The following is a 26,610-nucleotide window of genomic DNA, read 5'->3' as shown; positions in this document are numbered from 1 at the left end:
GCTTCTTTATAACTGCAATACACGTCAAACAGTTCATTAGAAATAGTTTGCAATATGGTATGACAGCATACCTTGTTGGCGTGTTGCCATGATTCCACTATTTTATTATCAGCGTTTGCACTAGGTTGTGGATGTAACAGTGCATGTGAAACACCATGGACATCAAGCAGTGAGAAAATACGTTCTTGCCAATGCTTGAAATTTTCATTGGCGAAAAATTCGATATTTGACACATCTGGAAATGGCTTGGCATATGGTAGTGCAACTGGGGCTGGAGCAACGGACGTAATGCCAATATTGGCAGTATCAGTAGTATTTTCAGCATCAATGTTATTTGCCATAGTTTCTTAGATTGTAGTAATTGAAAGCAAAAATTTCAATAACACTATTTCAATATTCTCTGTAAGCAGTTACACGAATTAGCTTGAGTCGTGTTGGGTACTGTCCTAAGAAACTATTTCAGCTGTGTAAAATGTTTCTCCAATTAAACAAGCTTACCTCTATTTTATTTAGAGGATACAGGAATCAACAAAATTAAATATTACAAATCCAGCTAGCAAGTAGAAAAAGTAAATAAGAAAGGAAACAACTAATGTTTAATATTGGACAACAAAAGAAGAAGGTAGGCGTGAAAGGAAAGGGGAGTAGTGATGTTTTTTTGCTAATGGTCATTTCCTTGTCAAGTGAGAGCCTATTTATAGTTGTAATTGCATGAAACTTGGATTTTGCATGGCAAAAACGTGGCTGAACATTTACCACTTTTTAGTCTTCTTTTGCCACTAATAATAACCTTCTAGAAGGGCTAAAACACTTGTCCAAAGGGCATTAAAATATTGCCACACATATCACTTAGAACTAGGACCAATGAACTACCTCTAAATTAGCAAAACTTCCCCAAATCTTCTAGCTCAGGAATAAAAGTTCCAGTATTAGATGGACGAGCCTTGCCATATAATCGTCAACTCTATCTATGCTACCAGCAGTAGGATGTCTTGACTTCAGAATGCAATTTCTGATCTAACTAAAGCTAATGCCACAAGGAGCTGAGCCTTGACGCAAGTTTTGCACTCTTGTAATCGTCGCGAAGTTGAATAAACCTGAGTTTGCAGACACAAGAAATGTTATCCTAGGATGAAAAACAGGCTAGAAATAGAGTAAAAAAGAGCTCAAAAAACTGTTCCTTATGCGAACTTGTACAGGCTGACAAGCATAACGGAATAGAAGTCATTCAACCTTTTTAGTGTTTACTAGGAGTACTAATAAAACAGAATTTTGGTTATTAAAAACTGTGGTGGACATTTCACTTAAACACATGCATAACATGACAAAGAGCAGATCTTTTTTCTTTTTTGGAAAACTCCGGGAAACCCGTAGCCGCTACCTTTCGAGTGTGCACTGGGTAACCTGCTCACTATGCAATAGCTCGCAAACCACATAGAAGATTTAAACCGCACTAGGCAATGCGACGAGCTCTGACTGAGGAGGTTGCTGGTGAGAGGAATCGATCCCAGGTCTCCCATGTGGGACACCACTCCCCCAACCAACTTAGCAACCCCTTGCGGATGTGCACTGGGTAACCTGCTCACTATGCAATAGCTCGCAAACCACACAAGAGATGTAAACGACACTAAGCAAGCCCGGAGCGACGAGCTTTGACTGAGGGGGTTAGTGGTGAGGGGAATCGATCTCAGGTCTCCGTGTCGGAAACCAATCACCCACCCCTTGTGGGCGACAAAGAACATATATTATAGAAGTAATCACGTGAGAATCTGCAGGAAGCACAATGTAGATTTCTGCACACAGTGCACAAGAATATGTATTTTAGTTACCTCTGAGCATCTTTCTTAATGCTTGGAGTTCCCTCAAACAGTGGGCCAAGACTTTCAGGAGCAACAATAAACACATTTGCGATGCTGAAGCAAAAGTTAAAACAGGAAACATTAGGGGAGAATATATTTAGTATAAGGCCTACAATTTTCAGAACACTTGCTACTTACATCCCGAGCTGTTCAAATTTCTCATCAATCTGAGGGGCATTGAAACTACGAACAAACTCCCCATATTCTGTTATATCACGCTTCAAACGCAATCCTCCACTGCACAAGCCAGAGAGAAATTATGTCAATTAGAAGTAACATGATAAGTAGATGAAGCAGCTTTGAGCAAATGCAAATCGTAATTTGAACTGTGCTATGAATTGGCACAAAAAGAACATCAACATCACCCTTCTCTTTCGCTACACTATCATCAGAAGAATCTTTGATTATTTTTTGGCCTTCTTTTTTCTTTTTTCTCTAGTCTTCTTTATTTTATCACAATTTCTGGGGATCAATCTTGATTCACCACAATTCATTCCTCTTGCATAAAGATATGTGCCTGATTACATTACATTGCCTAATTATATCATGGTTAACCTTTTATTTGGCTCCCAAAGCCGATTTAACTATGAAATATTTACATACAACAACAACAACAATAAAGCTTTATCTTAATTATTAATTATGATCTCTGAATTTCGTTAATCCATGATTACAGGTTCAACACGTCAATGAGAGGAAGTCTCTATAGTTTCTTTTTGCACCCATAATTCTACAACCCAAGCAACACTAAATGCACAAGAGAAAGGAATTACCTAGGATTAAAAGTGAGCTTTTGCCAATGGTTAAGCAATGCTTTGTGCAAGCGATTCCCCTATAACAGATTTAAAACATAGAAAAACACAGCGTCAATACTAGAAAGTCTGATACAAAGACTACTAAATACAGCATCAAAAACAGTTGCAGATAATTTAAAGATGGGTTAATTGTCAGACTCAACAGAAACACATAGAACTAAAAGGGATGCAGGGAGCCAAAATCTTAATTTCATCCCAGCATTCATATAACAAATGTATGGAGGCACAAACCAACCCTGCATATCTACTTAGCAGATCAATTTACTCGGTTCCGCTAATTGGTGAATCTGAGAGCTACAAGCTAGGTCATGTGTAATGCCATTAAAGTAGATTATGCCAATTCAAAAGAGCTACTGAACAATTTCCAAAAACAGAATTCCTTGAAACTACAAAAAAAGCCGATTGGGATTTGGGGCAAGGATCAATTGCCATACGTCTAGAAACATCATTGGACCGGGCAATCTCAAGAACATAATTTTACTTGATAGATGATTAAGAGAATAGTTTGAACATCAAGGGGTTGGAAAAAAATAAGAGCATTAGAAGCAAGAAGAATATTAGCATACCAATTCAGTCAGGAACGCTTGTTTGTTAAGCCCTTCCAATCCAGTGAATGCCGACTCAAGCACACGAGAAAGATATGCAACAACACTGGTCAATCGAGAATTATCAGCATATGATAAATGAGGAAATTAAATATATGCATCTTGTAACTAATATATATGAAGCTTCACCATGCACAAGCACTTGTTGGCCGATGGTCGGGGATAATGCCATCATCAGGTGATCGATAATCTGTTGCTTTTTGCTCGGTTGACAGTAGCCTTTCCACCTGATAACAGTCAAAGAAGGGGAAACACAGTATCAAATAAAATGCTTGGTTCGAGAGCACATACACAAAACAACAACAACCCAGTATAATCTCACTAGTGGGGTCTGGGGAGGGTAGTGTGTACGCAGACCTTACCCCTACCCTGGGGTAGAGAGGCTGTTTCCGATAGACCCTCGGCATCCTTCCTCCAAGAATTCCCCACCTTGCTCTTGGGGTGACTCGAACTCAGAACCTCTTGGTTGGAAGTGGAGGTCGAGAGCACATACACAAGAACAGGAAAATTTAAAATAGTTGGTAAAAGTGATCAATAGGATCTTTTGCCTAGGGAAGATAAGGTGTCCACATATACCACATATCAAGCCTATAGTCCTATACAGCAGAGCAGATATTATGAAGCACCAACCTCAGCCATGACAGTTTCAATGCACTGTTGAAGTCCCTTACAGGCAACATTCTCTGCACGCGACATAGCTGTTGCCATTTCTTCACTGGAAGCAGCATGAGCACCATCCACAGGAAGCAAAAGCCGCGATAAGGAGTTCACAAAATACTGAAGAAAAGCAAGACTTTAGTTGCAATTGAGTGTTTCAAGAAGCATAAAAAAAAATCTAATTACAGTTCAAACCAACCCACTTGCTGCAAAATAGCCACACTGCTTCCACAACGTTGCACAGCGAGCATGAAAGATCTGAAACTGCTTTCGCCAGCAGCAGCTGCATTTTCCGCCTATATACCACCAAACATATCATAAGCCAGCTGGTCATTCTCTACCATTTAGATGTTGTACAAAGTACAAACTTTGGATCATAAAAAAGACAGAATAATTACGGCAGAAGCAGCAGCTGCAGCAACTCTTCGGCTAACACTAGTTCCCAGCAAGTGCTTTTCCCTTAAGGCAGCAGCTTCAGTAAGACCATCTCGGGCTCTTTCAAGACCTCCTGTTATGTATTGACTTACCTGCAAAAGGCTAGAGTAAGGCAAACAATTGTATCACAACAGCTACAAGTGCCTTAATCACAAACTAGTTGGGGCTGGTTATATGAATCCTCAATAACCATTTCTATTTGGCTTGTTTCATTCTATACTCAATAATTCGTTCTTTAGCACAAATTAGGTATTATCCGAAACTAGCCATCCCTAAATTTAAATAATATATATACCTGAACTAAAAGGACTCTTGTCAAACACCAGACTTAATGTAAGTGTAACAAGGATGAGGACCTAATGTAAGTGTACATACACAGGACGGGGACCTAATGTAAGTGTACAAATAACAAGGGTAGTCATTATGTGGACATGTTGTGCCTTGCAATCCAACATTTATTTCCATATAATATTGCAGGTTTCAGGAGAATTTTATAGAACTTACCTTTTACTTTGGTAGCTATACTCTTATTGCATAGCTTTGTTGTAGCATTTTTCCATCCCAGTCAATCCTTTTTTAACTCTGCATTACAACTTCATCTATTTGAATTGACTGCATTTAGGCAACACAATGCATCTAATTTCACCTTATATCATTCTTCATATGCTGGCTAAATTTAGGTGTATATTTATTTTTTTGTTACTTCTACTTATCCTAAATCCATTGCTCTCTAGAGTGCTTCTCTATAGTTCAAGATTTTGGTTGACTTCTTTGCTAGTTTCGTCTCTTAACACAATACTGTCTGCAGCTAATATACCATAGAGTCCTATCTTGTATACTATTGATTAGCTTATCAATAACTAGGGTAAATGAGTATGATGCAACCCATGATTATGGGAAAAAATCTTTTATATCTCCACTCTTTTAACACTTGTTAAAGCTCCTTTCTACCACAATAAAGCAAAAAGATATTACAAAAATTGAATGGGACTCTTGCCTTCATCATCAAATATGTTTCTATACAAATTCAAGATAATTTCCGCAGTTAATGACAAGTAAAGAGAACAAAATAAAAATGTAACTCCTTAATTCTTCACTAGAGGAATTTCTTACATGAATTCTCAATCTGAGAGAAATGCAGATTAAAAATCAGCTACAGAAAATTTGGATCTATCATATAAGACGTATATTTTACTATCTATGAAATTCCAATTCAATTCTTCAATACTTCCCAATAACATGATGAAAGAATTATAAGATGGCGTCAACAGGAACAAACTCTAAACATAAACAAAGGTGATGAACTTACTTGGTCCAGAAGACATGTGAAAACAACTTTAACACTAGCAGCAAGTGTCGCAGGCTGTGCACAAAACGTACTGATCAATTAGTTTCTCCCTGTAGGTTTCTAACTGAGAAATAAAACAGTTGAAAAATAGATCAACATGTTAGGAGAATGGATATCTAAAGACGTGTACCAGTGGATGACAAATTAAAAAGATAAGTAACTACGGCTTATTTAATTACTACAAAAATTAATGCTCTAAATTGTCTTTATATTCATATTGCAAATTGAGGACGTGACATCGTGAAGCTTAAATTGAAGACATTGAAAATTTAGCACCGCTCTCCTCAATTTTACATGGATAACTAGCATATGCATCAATGCAAATCCAGCTAGAGTTATGAGGCTGGGCATCAAAGGAGAAACATGATAAAAGTGTGAGATAATAGTCCTTCATGTACTTGTTTACTAATTAATTGAATTCATTCTTCTCAAAAGATGAAGTAACATGCAAGCGGTAATTAGTAAAATTGACAAGACTACTGACAAGGTGTTATTGTCACAAAAGGTAACACTAGTAGTACATTTGTATCCTGTTTGCATAATAATGTTTAACAATAATCACCTTATGCTGAAATAAAACACAGGACACAGTCTTCTACTAAATACGGTGAAGCACTGATGCAACGTATATATAGGAAACTGTATCCAACATTTTTGCTTTTTGGTATCCAGACTCCAGCTGAGATGCACATACTATGCACCTAGGATACGATTATCTGAAGTGTATTTTGCTCTTCATTACTTTTATATCTTTGAATACGGCATCCTAAAAATGGGTACATAAGGGATAGGGAAATAGTCCAAAAATAGAAGAAAAAAGAATATGACTCTAGGACTTGGGAGTTAAAGCAAATAGAAGGTCTAAAATTCTGACCGACAGAGGGATTCATACAAGCAACATTTGGCGACAAATTCTAGAGTGTTGTTCAAAAATTCAAAAAGAAATTGATGGTTGGAAGATACAATTGGGGAGAAACTTTAATGAATGGGAGACTTATAGGGTCAATATGCGACTGCAATTGATGGAGAAGCTGGCATTGGATGTAAGCACAAAAGGCTCCTTTGGTAAAAAGCTAAAGAGGACGGCAGATGCTCACTTAAATCTTGTTATCAAGCTCCTTAGAAAAATTAAACCAGTGAGATTGGGATGTTTAGCTCTACATGAGGCATATCAAGCTGATGACAATTTGCAAAGAAGAGTATTTAACCTATATAGTGGTGATTTATTAATTGAGGATTTGGCTGAATCCGCAAAATGTACTGCCACACTGTAAATTTACTTCGCAATTTCGTATTTTTTTTATTTTTAAATTTTAACTGAATCCAGTGCCGATGCCTTCAGTTTAAAACAAACAGTAATCAGTTGGCTAGGAAAAAAGCTAAGGATCAGATGCTGGCATGGAGAAGAATTCCTTTATATGGATTTTGGACAGTTTTGCTAGAAAGAAACCATGTGTTTCAAGAGTAATCAGATTACTCTCTTGTAAAGTTTAGTTTTTTTTAGAATTAAGAATTTGGTGTAAGATAATGGTTGCAAATGACATATATACAATGCTGGATTTTATAGATTGCCGACAAACTTAAAGGGACAAATCCAGCTCTTTTGCATATAACCAGCGAAATCTTTGTGCTGAGGTCCTTTGAATAAAATGTATTTTTCTTACAAAAGAAAGCATGGAAAAGCCTGTCACTCCCTATGTATGTATAAGTCAAGTATTGGTTTTCGCTATTCTACCGACCTCTCTATGAACTAAATAATTTATTGGTATGATATGGAAATCTGCGCATACAAGATGTCCGACATAGGGAATCTTGCGCTTTCACTATCAGCAGTTATTATACTGCCTAAAATCTTTTCAATCCATATTCTAATCTGACTAGCCCACGGCATCTTTTTTAAGAGAAGAGGTTAAGAACTCGATTGGACTTGCAATGGATATGGTGTCAACAAAATCTACTCAGACAATTCAACAAGCCTAATGCAATAAATAGTTCCGTTTAGTCTGCCAAGCAAAGGCAAAATATTAAGAGATGATGAAGGTGCGGCTTCAGCAAGATCTTGAAACATGTCATATATACCTGTAATGAAAACAAACTGCATCTGGATGTTGCTTCTTCATTCCAACGAACAAACTCTGTCACCACAGCGACAGAAATTTCAGGGTTAGAAAGTGCCATTGAAGCACCTTTTGAGCGTCCAATTGTCCCGGACGACTCTGAGGACAGCTGGTTTTCAGTACGCAGTTCGTCCATCTGCAAATTAAAGCAAGAAGTCCGTTCAATATTGTTCAAGAGCAGGGTTCAGTAGAATGATATGCTATAGGTGGAAAACTTTTATAAACATCTAATAAGTTCAGAAGTGTCTATTATTACAATGACATTGTGGAGTTTCAAGATTGTTTAATGCTCTCCAGAGACAGGTAGCCTTGTCAGCTACCGTGCAAAAATTTCATGCAAACTATGTTTAAATTGGCGGGAGCTTATGTGGAGTAAATCTTTTGCAATTTATATGGAACCTACTTGGTGCTTTGGATCGGAAATATCTCAAGGTTCCCAAGAGCCAGTTTATACCGGAAAATCGACAACCAATAAATTCTTTCTTTTATTTGTTATGATAGATTTTACTTCAGGAGTTTTGATTATTTATATCATGAAAATATCTTCTTTCAAAATTTTCTTCTTCTACCTAAGCAAAAGAGAGAAAAATGGATTCCTTAAACAAAAACTAGAGTGATAGACTGTTCAAAGAGAGAAACTGCCACAAACCTTAGCTTTGTAAAGTTGCTTAAGAGAGGCTTGCTCGCACTCCACGTATATGTCTTTGTGTGGTAGAAACAAAGACTCAGTCAAACCTGAACCAGAAGAAAAATGGAGATGACAAATATAATCAACATAAACAAAGTCAGTCAAAGAAATTAGAAAAGGAAAGAGTCTGTGATCAGGACAATCTAGATTGGCCTTGTGGTTAAAAAATACGGAGTTGCTTCAAAGAATCCAAAGACAGCGGCAGGCCACAGTAAGCGATGTTACAGGACTAGAGCTTTTCTGGAGTTTTTGAAAATGAAGCAAATGTAAAAACTATCTTAGCGTACTACAAGAAGCATTACACTTTCGATTTGATATAAGTTGTCATGTATTTACCATTTTAGTTTATTTCTCTTAAACAGGTAAAACAAAAAAAGGATTCTACAATGTTAATCAATCAATAAATGTCTAAAGCAGTACATGTTTCAAAGGACAGAAAAGAACAGAAGTTGGGTATCCAAGACTTCTCTTTATTAAGAACCAGGCATCCTAGCAATACCTACAACCCAAGTTTCTTCAAGAATCTGTTTTTTCCTTCCACTATGCTGAACACCATGTTCTTCTTTCATCTTGTTAACGTCTTCCAACGGACCCGTGCAATGCAGGGAATGCCTAATAACTCAATCTTTATTTCTTCTAGCATTTAGGAAATCTTACTCTTTCTTTGGACTTACTTGTCGTATTCTATTTGCTAATATTATTCCTTAACGCCATAAGAAAAAAGAAGAACTCTTTCATTTTTCTTCATAACTCGGTAGAATAAGCTGATTAAGTTATCTGCTACTCATACTAATTTATGGTCCCTCTGCCATCTCTGCACACTTTTTGACTAGAAAATGATCTGTCTGCAAGGAAATAACTCCCCTATTATACATCCTATTTGTGTCGCGTCTGCTATATTACCTCTTAAAGGTTCTTCAGAACCTTTCACTAGCTGTCCAAATTGACAGAGATTTCAGAACGAAGACTCAAAGGCTTAATTCATCCATTTACAAGTGTCTTTGTAAGGTAAATCCTTAAAGTACCATTCTGAAGCAGCACGTTCTCTAAATTAAAAGCAGCCATATGATGATTTTGGCACTCGGCACCTCTGTTAAAGGTTATAGCACATGTTATTCAATTTCAACAGCTACATTCAAGCAGCAACAAGATGGTAAATGGTTATTTTTCATTTGTACCTTCAACATCCAAGTCACCACATCCTACACTTCGTAAGTCCTTAGAAAACTCTTGTGTCTTCTCATATGCAACGGCCAGCAATCTGAGATACTTAACAAGGCAAGAAAAGAGTCAAAGCCCTTAGTTTCCCTTTTTGATAAGTACAAAGGAAAAAACAATCTCCGTGACATCACTTACTAATACAAGTCCACCTTCTTCCATGGGAGGTGGGTTAACAAGAGATGGTTTCTGCAAGAGCTTCTCTAGAAGTTTTGGAACACGATCCTCCAAGACACGCTGTTCATAACCTCAATCAATTAGTCATCAGTTCCATAACTGCACTTTCTTTTTGTGGCAATACTCATTCAGAAAACACTTTGCTGGAATGGAAACCATCAGAATATATAAAATACAGCAGACAAATTGGAGGAAGCTCAAGAAACTCATGAGTAGAAATTGCCTGCTTCTAAAATAACTAATGCAATTTCAAAGCACGTATATTACTCCTTTTACGCATATATTGCCAAAGCTCCTTTAACGACATAGCGCATTTTTACTTCATAAATGAAAAACTTGAATCCCCGTTCGATTCACAGGTTAAATTTGGAGAAAAAATAGGCCTATTTCAAAAGAGACTAGTAATTAATCCCTTTCATATCATTTGACCAAATTGTAACTTCTTGAATTCAATAGTTGAAGTATTTAACAAAGACCCAGAATAAGTAAGAATAGAAAATTGAGTTGGCTTAATTTTTGCTGATACAGCACCATCATACAAAAAGAAGATAAAACTAGGACTTAAACTGCCGCAAAAAGTATTAATCAACCATACCTGAACTAATATCGACATTACATCCTTAGGGGAAGGGAAAACTGCTGCTATGGTGGCAGCTTCTTTTCGCACCGTGTCTGGAAGAAAACACAATGTGCTAAAATTTAAAAGGAACATATTTAGAAGAGAAACACCTTTCTTCTAAACTCCAATCAGATTAACCTGTAATCTCTTTAAACATTGAAGAAAGTCCCTTAGCAACATTGCTAGGGCTGGGTTGGGCACCCTCATCACCAAGAACCAATTTGGCATCTGCATTCATCACCTCAACATCAAACATTGGACGTAATCCCACATAGTGTTGCATGGCACTGGTACCCCTGTTAAACTGTTTCGATGAACGAACATGTCAGAAGTTCTTTTTGATATTTGGTACATAATTCAGAGAAAGAGTAAACTGTTTCAGATGTTTCCAATGGAGAACAACCAAAAATTTATGAGACTCTGCCTTGTCCAGAATATGTGCGCAAAGAAAAAGTAATCCCTTTAAGTTATTCATACATTTTGATCAGCTGCACCTTATACCATATTTCCAGTAAGTTTCATGAAGTAATAATCTGATGAAAGAACTTTTGACAGGTCTACAGAAACTGCTTGATTTACCTGTGACAAAATTTTAGCATATTCACCCATCCTAGTCAAATCGCGCTTCTGTGTGGCCGCATCAAATCGAGCTAATAATCTGTTTTCCAACTCTACAGGTTACAAAATAAGAAGATGACTTAGAATGTCCTTCAAGATGAAAATGTGAATGCGACATTAGAGGAAACACACACACACACACAAAAGGGAAAAAAAGAAGAATAGAAATAGATACTTTAGCTAGCAAAAACCATCACAAGTAGAGAAAAAAAGCTAGACATTCATACAGCAAATGTAGAACTCGAGAACCCCACTTAGTTTTACACTTTAGATCTTAAAATGCAGTACTGTCTGTCAATCTCGTAAAATCCATTTGAAACTAAAGAGACAATACCCCAAGTAATCGTTGACAAAATTAATTTTTACAAGTTTAAGCAGATCCACAGATCTTCACAAATGTAGCTACTTCTCCAGATGAAACTTTTTGAAATAAAAACCAGTAACCTGAGCATGAATAAAAGGCATTGGTAACTCAGATGCCCTTTTAATGTACGCTACCCTTCTATGATATGTCAAATTTATGTTTATTGTAAAAAATATTCAGGACTGTCACAAGTTGAGTAAATTCAAGTTAATGGCTTCTAACTCAGAGCTTCAAACTGGACCATCCAATACAAAGATCAGTACAAGTTCAGATTCAGAGCAGTATGATCTTTGAAAGAGCTAGAACATAATATTCTAGCATGCATTATTCCCTTACTTTAAAAACAAATGTTTGATTGACCTCTTTCCTTGTTCTTTTCTCTTCTTAGGGATACAGATGGACTAAACAAAAGTCCCAAAATCCTTATATGAAATGACCTTACATCTTCCAAAAAAAAAGGTCAAGAGACGTGAAAAAGGGTAACACATCGATGATATGAGTTTCATAGTTATTGTGCATGTTCATTGGTCCTGAACATGCTTCGTGCTGGACTACCCAAAGGATAAGAACCTTCTGGCTTAGTTATAATTGTAAAGTCTGTGACTTTAAGTCTTAAGCACTTCCATTGGTGTCAAATATGTTCCATGCCAGACAAGAAAAGCATTGTGTCAAACAACAATGTTATGGTCTAAAATTTGATAAAAATTATTTAGGTGACATAGTTATTGTTTAGTGCCTCCATCATCAATATAGAACCCATTGCGCGATTAGACGCAGGTCTTATTGCCTTGGTGCCTGGGACTTAAGCACTACCTAAGCGAGGTGAATCACTTAACCTGTTTTGAACCTATGTTTAGGGCCTAAAACGCCTTTTTGCGAGCCATTGACGACACTGCCACTTGCTTCCAGAAAAGAATAAAGTAACCGTAGAAGCTAATCAAATGAGGAAGCACAATGTGAGAATGCGCATGTTCTAAGAAGTATCTTAAAAAGGTTCATCTAAGAGTTGTCAAAAGGTTTTTAGAATTCCACATCTCGTGTACTGCTAAATAACCTACTTCTGCTCTCCTTTTTTATCAGCGCGAGTTCAATAAAAAATTCTGCTCCTTTAACATAAAAGCGAAGTTCCAGCTGCGGATTTAGATTCTCCATTTCTCCTTGAGCTAGTTTGTGAATTACTAGCTTGTCAACGAGAACAGCAGTTGCAAAGTTAGCAGTATACAAAGCCATTTTACAGCTCTTGAAGAAATTCATGAGGAGCACTGAACCACAAGTAGTTAAAGAAAAGAATTTTTCACTGTTGTACCATTGCAGTACTCTTGAAGGTTTGAGATAGCAACTTCCAATCCTTTACTTGAAGTTGCATTGCCAACAGCAGAGGAGACAGTTGTTTTTTGTCTTCCAATATCTTCATCAGCAAATGATCCTGAAAACAAATGAAATGTGATTATATCCAGGGGAAAAAATCTTAGTGTTACATATCAAAGAAATTCTCTGTTGTTACTGTGAGAAGGCACGGGAGAAAATATGATATATTGATATTGTGTGTGATGCAATACAAGAGGTGCTATATATAGCTACTCTATACAAAGGGGATACTACTCCTATTCCAATGTGGGACAATTACATAGCTATCTCTAACATTTACATAGCTATCTCTAACACTCCCCCTCAAGCCGGAGCATATAAATCATATGTACCGAGCTTGTTACATATATAATCAATGCGAGGACTAGTGAGGGACTTGGTGAAAATATCTGCAAGTTGATCATTCGATCTCACAAACTTCGTAGTAATATCTCCTGAGAGTATCTTTTCTCTGACGAAGTGACAATCAATCTCAATGTGTTTAGTTCTCTCATGAAACACCGGATTTGATGCAATATGAAGTGCAGCTTGATTATCGCACACAAGTTCCATCCGACTGATTTCACCAAATTTCAACTCCTTGAGCAATTGTTTGGTCCAGACTAGTTCACATGTTGCCATAGCCATTGCTCGGTATTCTGCTTCTGCACTAGACCGAGCAACTACATTCTGTTTCTTACTTTTCCAGGACACCAAATTTCCTCCTACTAAAACACAATATCCAGACGTAGAACGTCTATCAGAAGGTGATCCTGCCCAATCAGCATCCGAGTACCCAACGATCTGCTCATGACCTCGATCCTCAAACAGTAATCCTTTACCTGGAGCCGATTTTATATACCGGATAATGCGGACAACTGCATCCCAATGACTATCACAGGGAGAATTCATAAACTGACTTACAACACTCACAGGATAAGAAATGTCGGGCCTAGTCACTGTGAGATAATTTAATTTACCAACCAGCCGCCTATAGCTTGCAGGATCGCTAAGCGGCTCCCCCTGTCCAGGCAGAAGTTTAGAATTCGGATCCATCGGCGTGTCAACAGGTCTGCAACCTGTCATCCCTGTTTCCTCAAGAATGTCTAACACATATTTCCTTTGAGAAATAACAATACCTGAGCTAGATTGAGCAACCTCAATACCTAGAAAGTACTTCAATCTGCCTAGATCCTTAGTTTGAAAGTGCTGGAAGAGATGCTGCTTCAGATTAGTAATACCATCCTGATCATTGCCCGTAATAACAATATCATCAACATAGACTACCAGATAAATACATAGACTTGAAGCAGAGTGGCAATAAAACACAGAGTGATCAGCTTCACTACGAGTCATGCCAAACTCCTGGATAACCGTGCTGAACTTACCAAACCAGGCTCGAGGAGACTGCTTTAGACCATAAAGTGACCGACGCAAGCGACATACAAGGCCACGAGACTCCCCCTGAGCAATAAAACCAGGTGGTTGCTCCATATAAACCTCATCCTCAAGATCACCATGAAGAAAGGCATTCTTAATGTCCAACTGATAGAGGGGCCAATGACGAACTGCAGCCATGGATAGAAAAAGGCGAACTGATGCCACTTTAGCCACTGGAGAGAAGGTATCACTGTAATCTAGCCCAAATATTTGAGTGTATCCTTTGGCAACAAGACGTGCCTTAAGTCGATCAATCTGGCCATCGGGACCAACTTTGACTGCATAAACCCAACGACAACCAACGGTAGATTTACCTGAAGGAAGAGGAACAAGCTCCCATGTACCACTTGTATGTAAAGCAGACATCTCGTCACTCATAGCCTGTCGCCATCCTGGATGAGACAATGCTTCACCTGTAGACTTAGGGATGGAAACCGAGGACAATGAAGATATAAAAGCATAATGGGGAGATGACAGACGATGATAACTCAAACCAACATAATGAGGATTAGGGTTTAGTGTGGTCCGTATACCTTTTCGAAGTGCAATCGGTGTACTAGGAGTAGGATCCGCAGTAGGAGCCGTGTCAGGTGCAGGACGAGAACCAGATGGGCCTGATGTAGGGCGCGAACGACGATGATAAGTCAAGAGTGGTGTTCCTGTGGCTGGGGAACTAGGAGGGATAACACTGGACTCCTCAAAAGTTGGTATGGGTGAAACCTCTGTGGTTGAAGGTGGAGGAGGATTACTAAACTCCTCAAAAGTCGGTATAGGTAAGACCTCAGATATGTCATGGTGGTCAGCAGAAGTGACATCAGTTGTGAAGAAAGGTTTAGACTCGAAAAATGTGACGTCAGCTGACATAAGGTACCTATGAAGATCAGGTGAATAACAACGATATCCCTTCTGAACACGAGAATAACCAAGGAAGACACACTTGAGAGCACGAGGAGCTAACTTATCTTTCCCCGGGGCTAAGTTATGAACAAAACATGTGCTCCCAAAAACCCGAGGTGGAAGAGGGTATAAGGCTGACTGGGGAAACAATATTGAATGTGGAATCTGACCCTTGATGGGAGATGAAGGCATCCTATTAATCAAATAACAAGCTGTGAGAACTGCATCGCCCCAAAAACGCAGCGGAACACGAGACTCAATTAGAAGTGTGCGAGCAGTCTCAATAAGGTGCCTATTCTTTCTTTCTGCAACCCCATTTTGCTGAGGGGTATAAGGACAAGATGTCTGATGAATAATTCCATGAGAAGACATAAACTGCTGAAACTGAGAAGATACATATTCTAAGGCATTATCACTGCGAAAAATGCGGATAGAGACACCAAATTGGTTTTTGATTTCAGCACAAAAACTCTGGAATATAGAGAATAACTCAGAACGATCTTTCATTAAGAAAAGCCAAGTACATCTTGAGTAATCATCAATAAAGCTAACAAAATAACGAAATCCCAAGGTTGAACTGACTCTACTAGGACCCCATATATCAGAATGAACCAAGGAGAAAACAGACTCTGCATGACTCTCAACACTACGCGTAAAGGAAGCTCGGGTATGTTTCCCAAGCTGACACGACTCACAATCTAATCTAGACAAACTGGATAAACTAGGCACCATCTTTTGAAGTTTGGATAAACTCGGATGTCCTAAACGTCTGTGGATTAGATCTGGAGGATCTGTAACTAGACATGTTGTGGAAGGACTGAGCGAGTTAAGGTAGTAAAGACCTTCTGATTCACGACCTGTACCAATTGTCCGTCCCGTACTGCGGTCCTGCATAATAAAAGAATCATCAATAAAATATATACCACAATTGAGGGCACGAGTCAAACGACTAACAGATGCAAGACTAAAAGGACAACCAGGAACATAAAGAACGGAATCTAGGGTGATAGAAGACAATGGGTTGGCTTGTCCAACTCCTTGTGCCTTAGTTTGACATCCATTGGCTAAAGTAACAGTAGGAAGAGACTGTGAATATACAATATTCGACAAAAGTGATTTATTACCAGAGATATGATCAGAAGCGCCTGAGTCCATGACCCATGGTCCAAGAGTACTAGACTGGGAAACACAAGCAAAAGAATTACCAGCAATAGGAGTGTCAGTCTGGGCAACTGAGGCTACTTGTGGAGATGTTTGCTTACTTGCTCGATACTGAAGGAGCTCATTATATTCTTCTTTAGATACAGAAAAGCCCTGGTTACCTGTAGTCTCGCTCTGAGCAACGTAGGCATTTTTGGGTGGACGGCCATTTAAGGAATAACACATTTCGCGAGTGTGTCCAAGTTTGTGACAATAAGAACACTTGGGTCTAGATCTCCCAAAACGACCGCCTCCTCGTCTATTCTCCATAGCTTGAGATGCCCGAACATCCACTGTCTGGGATGCAAGAATAGAGAAATCAAGTATCTGTGATGAAATCACTAGGTGACTTGGTGCTGCAGCAAGGCGAAGTAATCGAGAGAATAATTCATCAACTGTAGGGACAGTCGGACTCGCCAAAATCTGGTCTCGTACTGAATCAAGATCATGAGGAAGTCCAGCGAGTGTAAGAACTAGAAACATTTTCTGTCGCTGCTCTTGTTGTTTTGACACACTAGCAGAAACTGGCATCAATGTCTCAAATTCCTCCATGACTGCCTGTACCTGACCCAAGTAAGTAGACATATCTAATTCTTGCTTCTTTAAGTTTGTCATCCGTGATATCACATCATAGAAGCGAGATATATCATTAGTGTATAACGTACGAGCCTTTGCCCAAACCAAATAACATGTCTGGAATGGCCGAAACAAAGGCATCAACTTAGAATCAATAGAACGCCACAAGATGCTACATAATTGAGCATCAATTTTTGCCCAAAGCGCTATCGCCTTTTCATCTCCTTCGCTAGACTGTTTAATCAGATGATCTTGCACACCTTGACCTTTACACCACAACTCGACAGATGAAGCCCAAGCTAAGTAGTTTGAACCTCCCATTAAAGGTTCCGAGGTAATCATAACATTAGAGTTTCCAGAACTCATGCTTTTAGACCCAAAAACATCAATTCCCAAAGACATCTTGTAAATTATTACCAAATAAGAGAAATAATCAACTGTAATCCACTGAAAATAGAGTAAGGAACACTGAACCAGAATAGTAAACAACTGTAGCAGTTGGAAAGTTACTGTTGTAGCCGAAAAATATTCAAAGTGGTCGGAATGAAATAAAAACAGTAGGGGTAGGATCGGAATTACCAGAAGACCCAACTGTTCTGAAGGAACTTTTTCAAAAATGGCCGGAAATCAACTTTTTGAAATCACTATTCACGCCGGAAAAATAAAAAACTGGTCGGAATTTGGTGTAACCTGGATGGGTAGGCTCGGAATTGCAAGGGAAACAATCTGTCCTGAAGAGTCGTCGCCAAAAAATGGCTGGAAGGTGGCCCACGCAATGTTGGAACTTCGCCGGAAAATTTTCTTTGGACAACTACAGTACCGCCGGAGATTTTCCCTGGGATTTGGTCGCCGGACAGTGACTACTCTTGTGGTAGTGTTGGATTTTGTGCACAACACTGACCGAGACAAAGCAGACGCAAAACAACTTTGAAAGTCGCCGGAAAAAAAGGGTTCCGGTGACTGATTTTACTTTCCGGAATCGCTGGAATTTATGCACAGCGATAAATCTCTCACGATAGCTCTGATACCATGTGAGAAGGCACGGGAGAAAATATGATATATTGATATTGTGTGTGATGCAATACAAGAGGTGCTATTTATAGCTACTCTATACAAAGGGGATACTACTCCTATTCCAATGTGGGACAATTACATAGCTATCTCTAACATTTACATAGCTATCTCTAACAGTTACAATCCTCAATCCCAAGTATTGAATCAGGGATCAAGACATTGCTTTTAGTTGTACAAAAAGAAGAAGCTAAACAAGTGGACGACAAAAATCCTCTAATATCCTCACATATTAAGGACATGTTGCAAAGTAAATATATTAGTGTTTTTACTGATAATTAAAAACAAAACCTAAAGCAACATCACCAATGGGAGAACAGGCAATTATTAAGAGAATTAAGTCAAACCTAAACCAAAGGGCTATTAAGTTTCTCCAGCGCCACTCTGAAGTGAACTCTCAGGTAGTCCCACCACCTAACCCCAAAAGTAAAAGGACATAGAGCACCCAACCATTTGTGTCAAGTATTCTCATATGTGATGGCACTCCACAGAAAGAGGACTAGTGAACCATTACATTGTTATCACAAAACCAAAACCTGGTATTTGAGATATAAGTTGTCTGAGAGTCAGAAACACTGAGCTTTCTCTGGTAAAAGTAATTAGAGGAAGCAGAATATTGCTAATTGATTTCCAATGAAGGTATCTAAACAACAACATACCCAGTATAATCCCACAAGTGGGGTCTGGGGAGGGTAGTATGTACGCAGGCCTGACCCCTACCTGGGGAGGTAGAGAGGCTGTTTTTGATAGACCCTCGGCTCAAGAAAAGTTGAAAAGAGAGAGAAAGGAAGAAGACGAAGAAGAAAGAGGAAGAAGAAAGAAAGAATAGGGGGACAAAGGACGATAAATGAAGGCATCTAAAGTCACTTTTATTTTTTGTAGGCAAAGGAAAACCAGATGGAAATGCCCCATACAGCCAAGCACTTTAACTATCCAAAACAGGAAAGCTGAAGTAAAAGAAAAAAAAAATGAAGAGGCATAAGCAGCCAAGCAGGGCATTTCCTTAATAGTAGCTACTAGTTACAACCAGTTACCAAGTTTGTCCCTAAGAAGGTGAGCTCAACTGAAGATTGTAAAACAAATTTTGGTGAGGAAACTTCACATTTACAGCTTTGAGAATATCCAGAGAAGGGTAATAATATTACTTAATTTCTGTGCAATTGAAGCAGCTTCAGCAACACGGTTATCATCGGTAAATAAAGGAGAAAGTGCTGTCAGGTCTCCTGGACTTCTATTGAACTCCATCAAGTACTGTTGAATGCAAGTCAATGTAATACCGTCAATTTTTTTTTGTGTAAAAATAAACCAAAAAAAGAGATTCTTAAGCAAAGGATGAGTTTATGCATTGTGCACCATGAATGAGATGACTTTCAGATGGTTATTCATCAAAATGTTACCTTTATGAGCTCTATCGTCTGACTAGCAGATTCTCTCTGCGTATCTGCACTCTGACCGGAAACAAAGGTTCATTAATACCAACTTAGTCTCAACTAACTTAGGAAACAAATTGATATAGGGAAAATTAAAAAATTTAGAAGAAATGTTTTTCTTTTTGTCCTCGGAAAAAGTGGTTGTAACGACCCGACCGGTTGTTTTGAGCTTTTGCACTTTGCTCGCCAGTTCTCGGGCATGACTTGCCCCGCGTGATGTATTATGACTTATGTAAATCCTTGGTTTTGGTTTTCAGGGTAATCGGAATGATTGGAAGAACAGTTCTCACCTTGAAGCTTGAAATTTGAAAGGTTTGACCAAGATTTGACTTGTTGGTATATGATCTCGGATCGGAATTTTTATGATTCGATTAGCTCCGTTAGGTGATTTGGGACTTAGGAGCGTGATCAGAATGCATTTTGGAGGTCCGTAGAAGGTTTAGGCTTAAGTTGGCGAAATTGAGATTTTGGCGTTTTCCGGTTGATAGGTGAGATTTTGATATAGGTGTCGGAATGGAATTCAAGAAGTTTCGGTAGTTCCGTTGTGTCATTTGGGATGTGTGTGCAAGATTTCAGGTCATTCGGACGTGGTTTGGTTGGGTTTTTGATCAAAAGCGGAATTCGGAAGATTTTAGAAAGTTTGGCTTGAATCCGAAGTGTTTTGGGTGATTTGATGTTGTTTGAGGTGTTTTGATAATTTGAACAAGTTTGGACAAGGTATTAGGATATGTTTGTGCTTTTGGTTGAGGTCCCGGGGGCCTCGGGGTGATTTCGGATGGTTAACGGAGAAGTTTGGATTGTGTTGCAGCTGCTGAATTTGCTGCTTCTGGTATTTTCGCACCTGCGGATTGGGGACCGCAAGTGCGGCGCCACATAAGAGGAAGAGTGACCGCAGAAGCGGAAGCTGAGAGGTAGGCTGGAAACCGCAGAAGCAGTGAGATGGCCGCATCTGCGAAGTCGCAGATGCGGATGAGGGATCGCAGATGCGGAGGATCGTAAGTTAAGTGATTTCCGCAGAAGTGGAGGAATAACCGCAAATGCGGTACCGCAGAAGCGGGTATGGGACCGCAGATGCGAAAATGCCTGGGTCAGAATGCATATATTGCACCCTTCGCGATTTTGAGAGGGTTTTCACCATATTTCATTCGGGAAAAAGCTTGGGAGAGCTAATTGAAGAGGGAATTCAAGAGGATTTCACGAAGGAAAGATTTTTGGACCCTAAACTTGTTTCTATGATGAATTTTAACATTGTAAGCTTGAATCCATGGAAAAATCAGTAGCAAAAATGGGTAATTAGGGCTTGAGATTAAGAGATCTTTGAGTGGGGATTTGAGGGGCTATTTGAGGTCCGATTTTGATGTTCTTGATATGTATGAACTCGTGATAGGATGAGGATTCCATTGATGTTAATTTTATCGGATTCCGAGACGTGGGCCCAGGGGCCGGGTTTGAGCAATTTTGGGATTTTGATGTTAAATTGGATATTTTCGAGTGGGCTTCGTTCCGTTAGCATATTTTAATTATTATGTAGTGATTGTGGCTAGATTTGGAGCATTCAGAGGTCGATTCGTGCAGGCAAAGCATCGCAAGCTAGAGTTTGGACCGGATCGAGGTGAGTAATGATTGTAAATGATGTTCTGAGGGTTTGAAACCCCGAATTGCACATCGTAGTGCTATATTGAGGTGTGGCACACGATTGATGACGAGCATGGGGTCGTGCACTATTAGGGATTGTGACTTAGTCCGTCCCGATTGAAGATTTTACTGTGTATTTGACTGAAAACTATTTGATATCATCATTATTTAGACTGAATGCCATATTTGGGCTTCGTGCCAACTATTTGAACCCTTCAGGGATTTTTGTTGATATTTCCTCACTGTTTTGACTTTATACTTGAACTCAGTCATGTTATTTTTCACTATTTTCAAAACTCAGCCATGTTTACTTTGCTTTAACACTTGAAATGATATTTCAAATAATATTTTCGGGTTGAGCATCATGTTTTACTGTTGCCCGAGTGGCTTATGTGATTTTTGACTGAGTAAGGCCGAGCGCCTGTGTTGTGAGGATATCTTATGGGTCGGGCTGCACGCCGTAACGGTGATACACTGATTGTGATTATGAGGCCGAGGGCCTGAGATATGTACGCCACGAGGTGGCTTGTTGATATGAGGCCCAGAGCCTAGAGATGATGCCACGAGATGGCTTGATATTGCGCTTGGGCCGTAAGGGGCCCCTCCCGGAGTCTGCACACCCCCAGTGAGTGCGGGTACCCATTGTGATGTGAGATATAGCCCGAGGGGCTGGTATTGTTCTATGCGATTGGCCGAGGGGCTGGTATTGTTCTGAGATATTGCCCGAGGGGCGGATTTGTTGACATTGTGCCCGAGGAGCGAACCTTATGTGTTTATCTTTCTTATTTGCCTGTCATTTACCTGTTTAATTGTGTATTTGTGCCCGAGGGGCGGATTTTCTGTGCTTATCTGCACTAATTGTTTTGCATTCATTTGTGCAACTGTTGAAAAAGTCATTTTTTTAAAGAAGTTTAAACTGAGGTAAGATGTTTTAAGAGATTTCACAGCTTTATTGCTTTCTTACTGGTTTTTGTACTACTTCTATACAGCATGTTGATGCACTTTTCCTGATTTCTTACCACTCAGACTTTAGTTATGATTATTACTTACTGAGTTGGAGTACTCACTTTACTCTCTGCACCTTGTGTGCAGATTCAGGTATTTCTGCACTCGATAGCAGGTATTGACTGAGCTGAGGCAGAGTCATTGCAGTTTTAGCGAGGTAGTTGCCCGACGTCCGCAGCACAGCTTTACTCCCTCTTGATGTCATTAGACTATTTTGAGTATATTTCCAGAATCCCGTTGTATTTTAGACCTTAGTAGATGCTCGTGACTTGTGACACCCCGGTTAGGGCTGTGTTGGGTTGTACTTCCACATTTTTATCGATATTATCTGCTACTCCGTATTATTAATCATGTCTTAAACTGTTTTACTGCTGTTTTAACTGTTTAACGTCGAATTGGGAATAGTTGGCTAGTCTTGTCTTCACGAGAGGCGTCATCATGACCGAGTCCGGGTTAGGGTCGTGACAGTGGCATTCTTTTAATGGAGGAAGAACACTTAAGTTTTTCTGGGAGTAATCAAATCTTACTTTCTTACTTATGTATTAGATAAATGTAACCCAAGTCATGCATCAAATCAATTTCTTGCAACACTAGCAAAGAACAAAATAGCCGAGTTAATTAAGCAAAGATAATATTTACCTGCAAGTGATCTCCTATTTTGGCTGCAGTATGACCCACACTGGATATACGTGAATCTAGACGTGCAAAGCTACCAAACAATCCATCTACACCTTTTTCCAGCTGCACAATTTAATACTAATCAAAGCTAAGCTCTAGGCTTTCGTTAGATCAATGTGTATATAAAGAAGCTCCATGTACCACCAAAGATAATGAACATGATTAGGTGTTCAACGTAAATAATAGATGATCTGAGAGGCAAATGAAGAACCAAATGGTTCACATCAAGTACATCAAGAAAGAAATATCGTAAGCACATCAAGTAATGTTTCACATCATAGTGTCATTTAACATGTTTACTCGGACACAACTTCGTTCTTTAATTAGTCAAGTCTAGTTCCATGAATCCCATGTTCTTCCTCTCAAAGAAAGAGAAGGATTCCATTCAAGGTGAGATAACGTTTCCAAGCAATAAACGGAAAGGTTTTCCATTATCAAGCTAATGATTTTATCTCGTAACGCCAGAACTATACATATGCGTGAATTTCCTGGTCTTACTGACCTCAGCAAGTGTCTTACGGTGCTTCAAGTCTTGGACAGCAACTTCTTTTTTGAGATTGTTTAGTTTACCATCAACCTTACACCAAAGATAAGGGCTTTAGATAAAAACTATTCAGAAAGAATATACCTCAGTGGATCAGCACAATGTCCTTTATGAATACCTGTCTTTTGAGATCAACCAATTGGGTGCTTGAATTCTTAAATAAAGATAATAAAGCATCAACTTCAGGGAACAATGGGCTTGATAGTCCTTGAGCCGATTTTCCTGCATTTGACCGCAAATTCCCATTTGATAGTGCATCAATTCCAACGATGTTCCCATGACTTTCTGATGAGTCTGCTTCTTTTTCCAGATAAGAAGGCAATAGCTCAGTCACCAAGTTACCAAACAAATCATCAAATGAAAAGTTTCCCTGCATAATCCAACATAGCACATTGCTAACAATTAACAATTGAATATTTTAAATTAAGTTTGGATTATTTTCCGCTCTAAATGATGACTGAGACATCACCTTGAAATCATCAACATCAAGAACTAGTGGATTAGAGTCAGAAGATGCAGATTTTGACATATGATTAGCCTGCGATCCATCTCTAATCTCTTTCATCTAGTCCACATGAAACATGATCATTTGACAAACAGCAAAAGTGAGTAAAAATTAGTACAAATATGGTGCATCAGAGAGAAAGCATCATTATTCTCATTGGCACCAGAAAATTCATTACTAAGTGATATTAGGGCATGATTGACAGCCAGTAGGAACTTAACAATAAAGATAAAACAAATGCCACAAAAATTGAAGAAAATATTGAATCTGCCCAAATACTTCTTATGTCGGGTAAAAGTCGATCGGGTGATTGTAGATGTAGATCTATTTTATGTCAATTTCATCTCTTATTTCACATATTCTTTGGAATAATGCATTTTCATTTGAAATCTTCCCTTTTTTGCTTAACCTTATCATGCTTGTCCAAGTAGCTGGTATTACACAAAAGTTGAACATCATAAGGGCTTATAACAACATTGTTAAGAAAATGGATCCCGCACTTAACTCAACTCCAATAGCTAGCTTAAGCAGTGAGAGTTGTTCAAAAACCACATAAGAAGACACTTAACCGATGTAGGATTCTAACACCCCACATAGTCAAGACTGGACAAGTGGAGTATGTACTCTTAATTGATGTAAAACTCTAGCATACATGAATTGGAGGGTCCCACTGCTCTCATAGGCTTGAATTGGCTTTAATGATAGAGTGTAGTAGAATAATGGCTTGCATCCTTTGCCTGGACTACTTTGGTTACCAACGGTTCAATTGAAGATTCTTCTACTCACTCTCCTTTGAGATAAAAGACCCTTTCGTTCATGTATTGCTTACACCATGTTGAAAGGGAGCCTTGGCGTAACCGGTAAAGTTGCTGTCATGTGACCAGAAGGTTACGGGTTCGAGTCGTGGAAATAGCCTCTTGCACAAATGTAGGGTAAAGTTGTATACAATAGACCCTTGTGGTTCAGCCCTTCCCCGAACTACGCGGATAGCGGGAGCTTAATGCACCGGGCTGCCCTTTTATTGCTTATAACCATGTCATAAACTGTGAGATCCTGTTAAGAAAATACACATTGGGTCTAACTCAACAGTAAAAGCTAACTCATAAAGTGAGAAATTTCCTAAAACTATATAAGGAGACAATGGCCCATTCCCCCAATCAATATGGGACATATAACACCCTGCATACCCAGATTGGACATTTGAAGCATGGACAACACAACATGAGGGTCCCATATTGAGTAAACCAAGAATGGAGTAGGGTCTAGCTCTGATATCATTGAGAAATAGAACACGAGAAATAGTTTATGGGAATGCATACGCACAGAGTAATAGAGAAACCAGACCCAAAAAAGTGAACTACTTAACTTGATACTTATATTATACTCCTGAGAATTTCAACCAAGAGCTGGTAAAGCATATTCTCAACAACCATGAACTACATTGTATTTGGAGACGGACATGTAATCATTATAACCCGACTACCCACGTATAATTAGCCTTGTTTCGTACTAGATGTGGCAAAATGGTTCAAAGAAAATAGTTAACCACCCCTATTATCCACTAAAAAATGGGTTGGATAATGAACTTTTCTAAAATGGGTCAAATATGGATAAGAACCAGATTATCCATTTAGAAAATGGATAACCAATGGGTAACCAATGGATAACCAATGAGTCTAACTTTTTCATTTGTAAAACCTCAAATTGGGGGTTCCTCAAGTGAGGAGACTAAGAATTCTCCCAAAAGTGATCAATATGCAAGAAGTCATGATCCGCCGGTTAGCCCGTTTTTTATCCGTATTAAATATGGTGGGGTCGGATAATTTATTCATTTTTTCATTACCCGTTTTCGACCCGAACCATATCTGACCTGACCCGCCCGTTTGCCACTCCTATTTCGTACATAGAGTAAAGTCCTTATATGCATTGAATCACAGGTTTTATAAAAATTGATGCTACAGCATAGCCCATTAAAATTGTAAATTTGGAGATAGCAAAATCACCATCAAGAAGTGCATTTTCTATGGTAATTGCCTGGCGAAATCATTTGTATTTTGATTTTTGAACAAATACAAAGCTTATTTAACTTGTCCATCTAAAATATAAATACATAAACAATAATGCATAGGAACTTTTTAAACTTAAATTTGTATTCTCACCGTACGTTATGCAATTCTTGATTCTTCTTAAATTGCTGCAGTGTTAATCTCTACTTAGCAATGATGAAGAAAAAGGGACGATGAGAGGGTGCAACATGATGACATATTGAATCTGCAAAGTACGAAAGTTTCGCGGAATCGTAATACTATTTCAAACCCATTAAAAATGTCCCACGTGTTATATATGTGAAGCTAGCTAGGTTTAATTTATACTTCTACAGAAGAAACTTTATTTGTATTTTGCATAACAAACAAAAGTTACGCTAGGCATCTCATTATTTGACAAGTAAAGATACTAATACATGAAAAAAATCAATTAAGAAAAATAAGGGTTGATGAGGTTCTTCAACTTTTAGCTTTTAAATTTTATCCATTTTTTTAATTATAATTTCAACCTTGCTTTTATGATAAAACGATTTGTCACCCTTTATATATTGAAGCTCCTTTAATAAAAATGGATTTTATTGGTGATGAATTTTAAAAAGGGGCAAGTGCAAAAATAACCATTCTTATGGATGTTCTTTAGAAATTAACCAGTACTTATTTTGTCCTGAAATCTTAAACTAAAAATCTTAACTTCAGGATAACTCAGGACATTTTAGT

The 26,610-nt window shown here is 38.6% G+C and overlaps 1 protein-coding gene across 4 annotated transcripts; it reads right to left on the bottom strand.

The window, feature by feature from the left end:
• Positions 1-358: 358 nt before the first annotated feature.
• LOC104218930 (exocyst complex component SEC10b) lies at positions 359-26,124 on the bottom strand. Of its 4 annotated transcripts, none has more exons than XM_070170653.1 (25): positions 26,013-26,124; positions 23,813-23,908; positions 23,462-23,713; positions 23,302-23,376; positions 22,761-22,862; positions 19,449-19,499; positions 19,197-19,302; positions 12,827-12,946; positions 11,118-11,209; positions 10,677-10,842; positions 10,515-10,591; positions 9,881-9,979; positions 9,703-9,793; positions 8,486-8,571; positions 7,799-7,972; positions 5,681-5,734; positions 4,335-4,463; positions 4,140-4,232; positions 3,910-4,056; positions 3,409-3,506; positions 3,241-3,325; positions 2,633-2,691; positions 1,998-2,096; positions 1,830-1,913; positions 359-1,097 (listed from the first exon to the last, which is right to left on the bottom strand). In XM_070170653.1, exons 2-25 carry the CDS (start codon positions 23,906-23,908, stop codon positions 1,028-1,030), a joined length of 2,505 nt encoding a protein of 834 aa, XP_070026754.1. In that variant the 5' UTR covers positions 26,013-26,124; the 3' UTR covers positions 359-1,027. The 4 variants fall into 4 exon arrangements, with proteins under 4 accessions (XP_070026754.1, XP_070026752.1, XP_070026753.1 ...); XM_070170651.1 differs by having other exon boundaries at positions 26,008-26,123; XM_070170652.1 differs by lacking the exon at positions 26,013-26,124 and adding an exon at positions 24,501-24,607.
• Between the last annotated feature and the right edge of the window lie 486 nt (positions 26,125-26,610).

Source organism: Nicotiana sylvestris, chromosome 3 (assembly GCF_000393655.2).
Source record: "Nicotiana sylvestris chromosome 3, ASM39365v2, whole genome shotgun sequence".
Taxonomy (NCBI): domain Eukaryota; kingdom Viridiplantae; phylum Streptophyta; class Magnoliopsida; order Solanales; family Solanaceae; genus Nicotiana; species Nicotiana sylvestris.
Note: the sequence above shows the minus strand (reverse complement) of the source record. Positions and strands in the feature narration are given on the sequence as shown.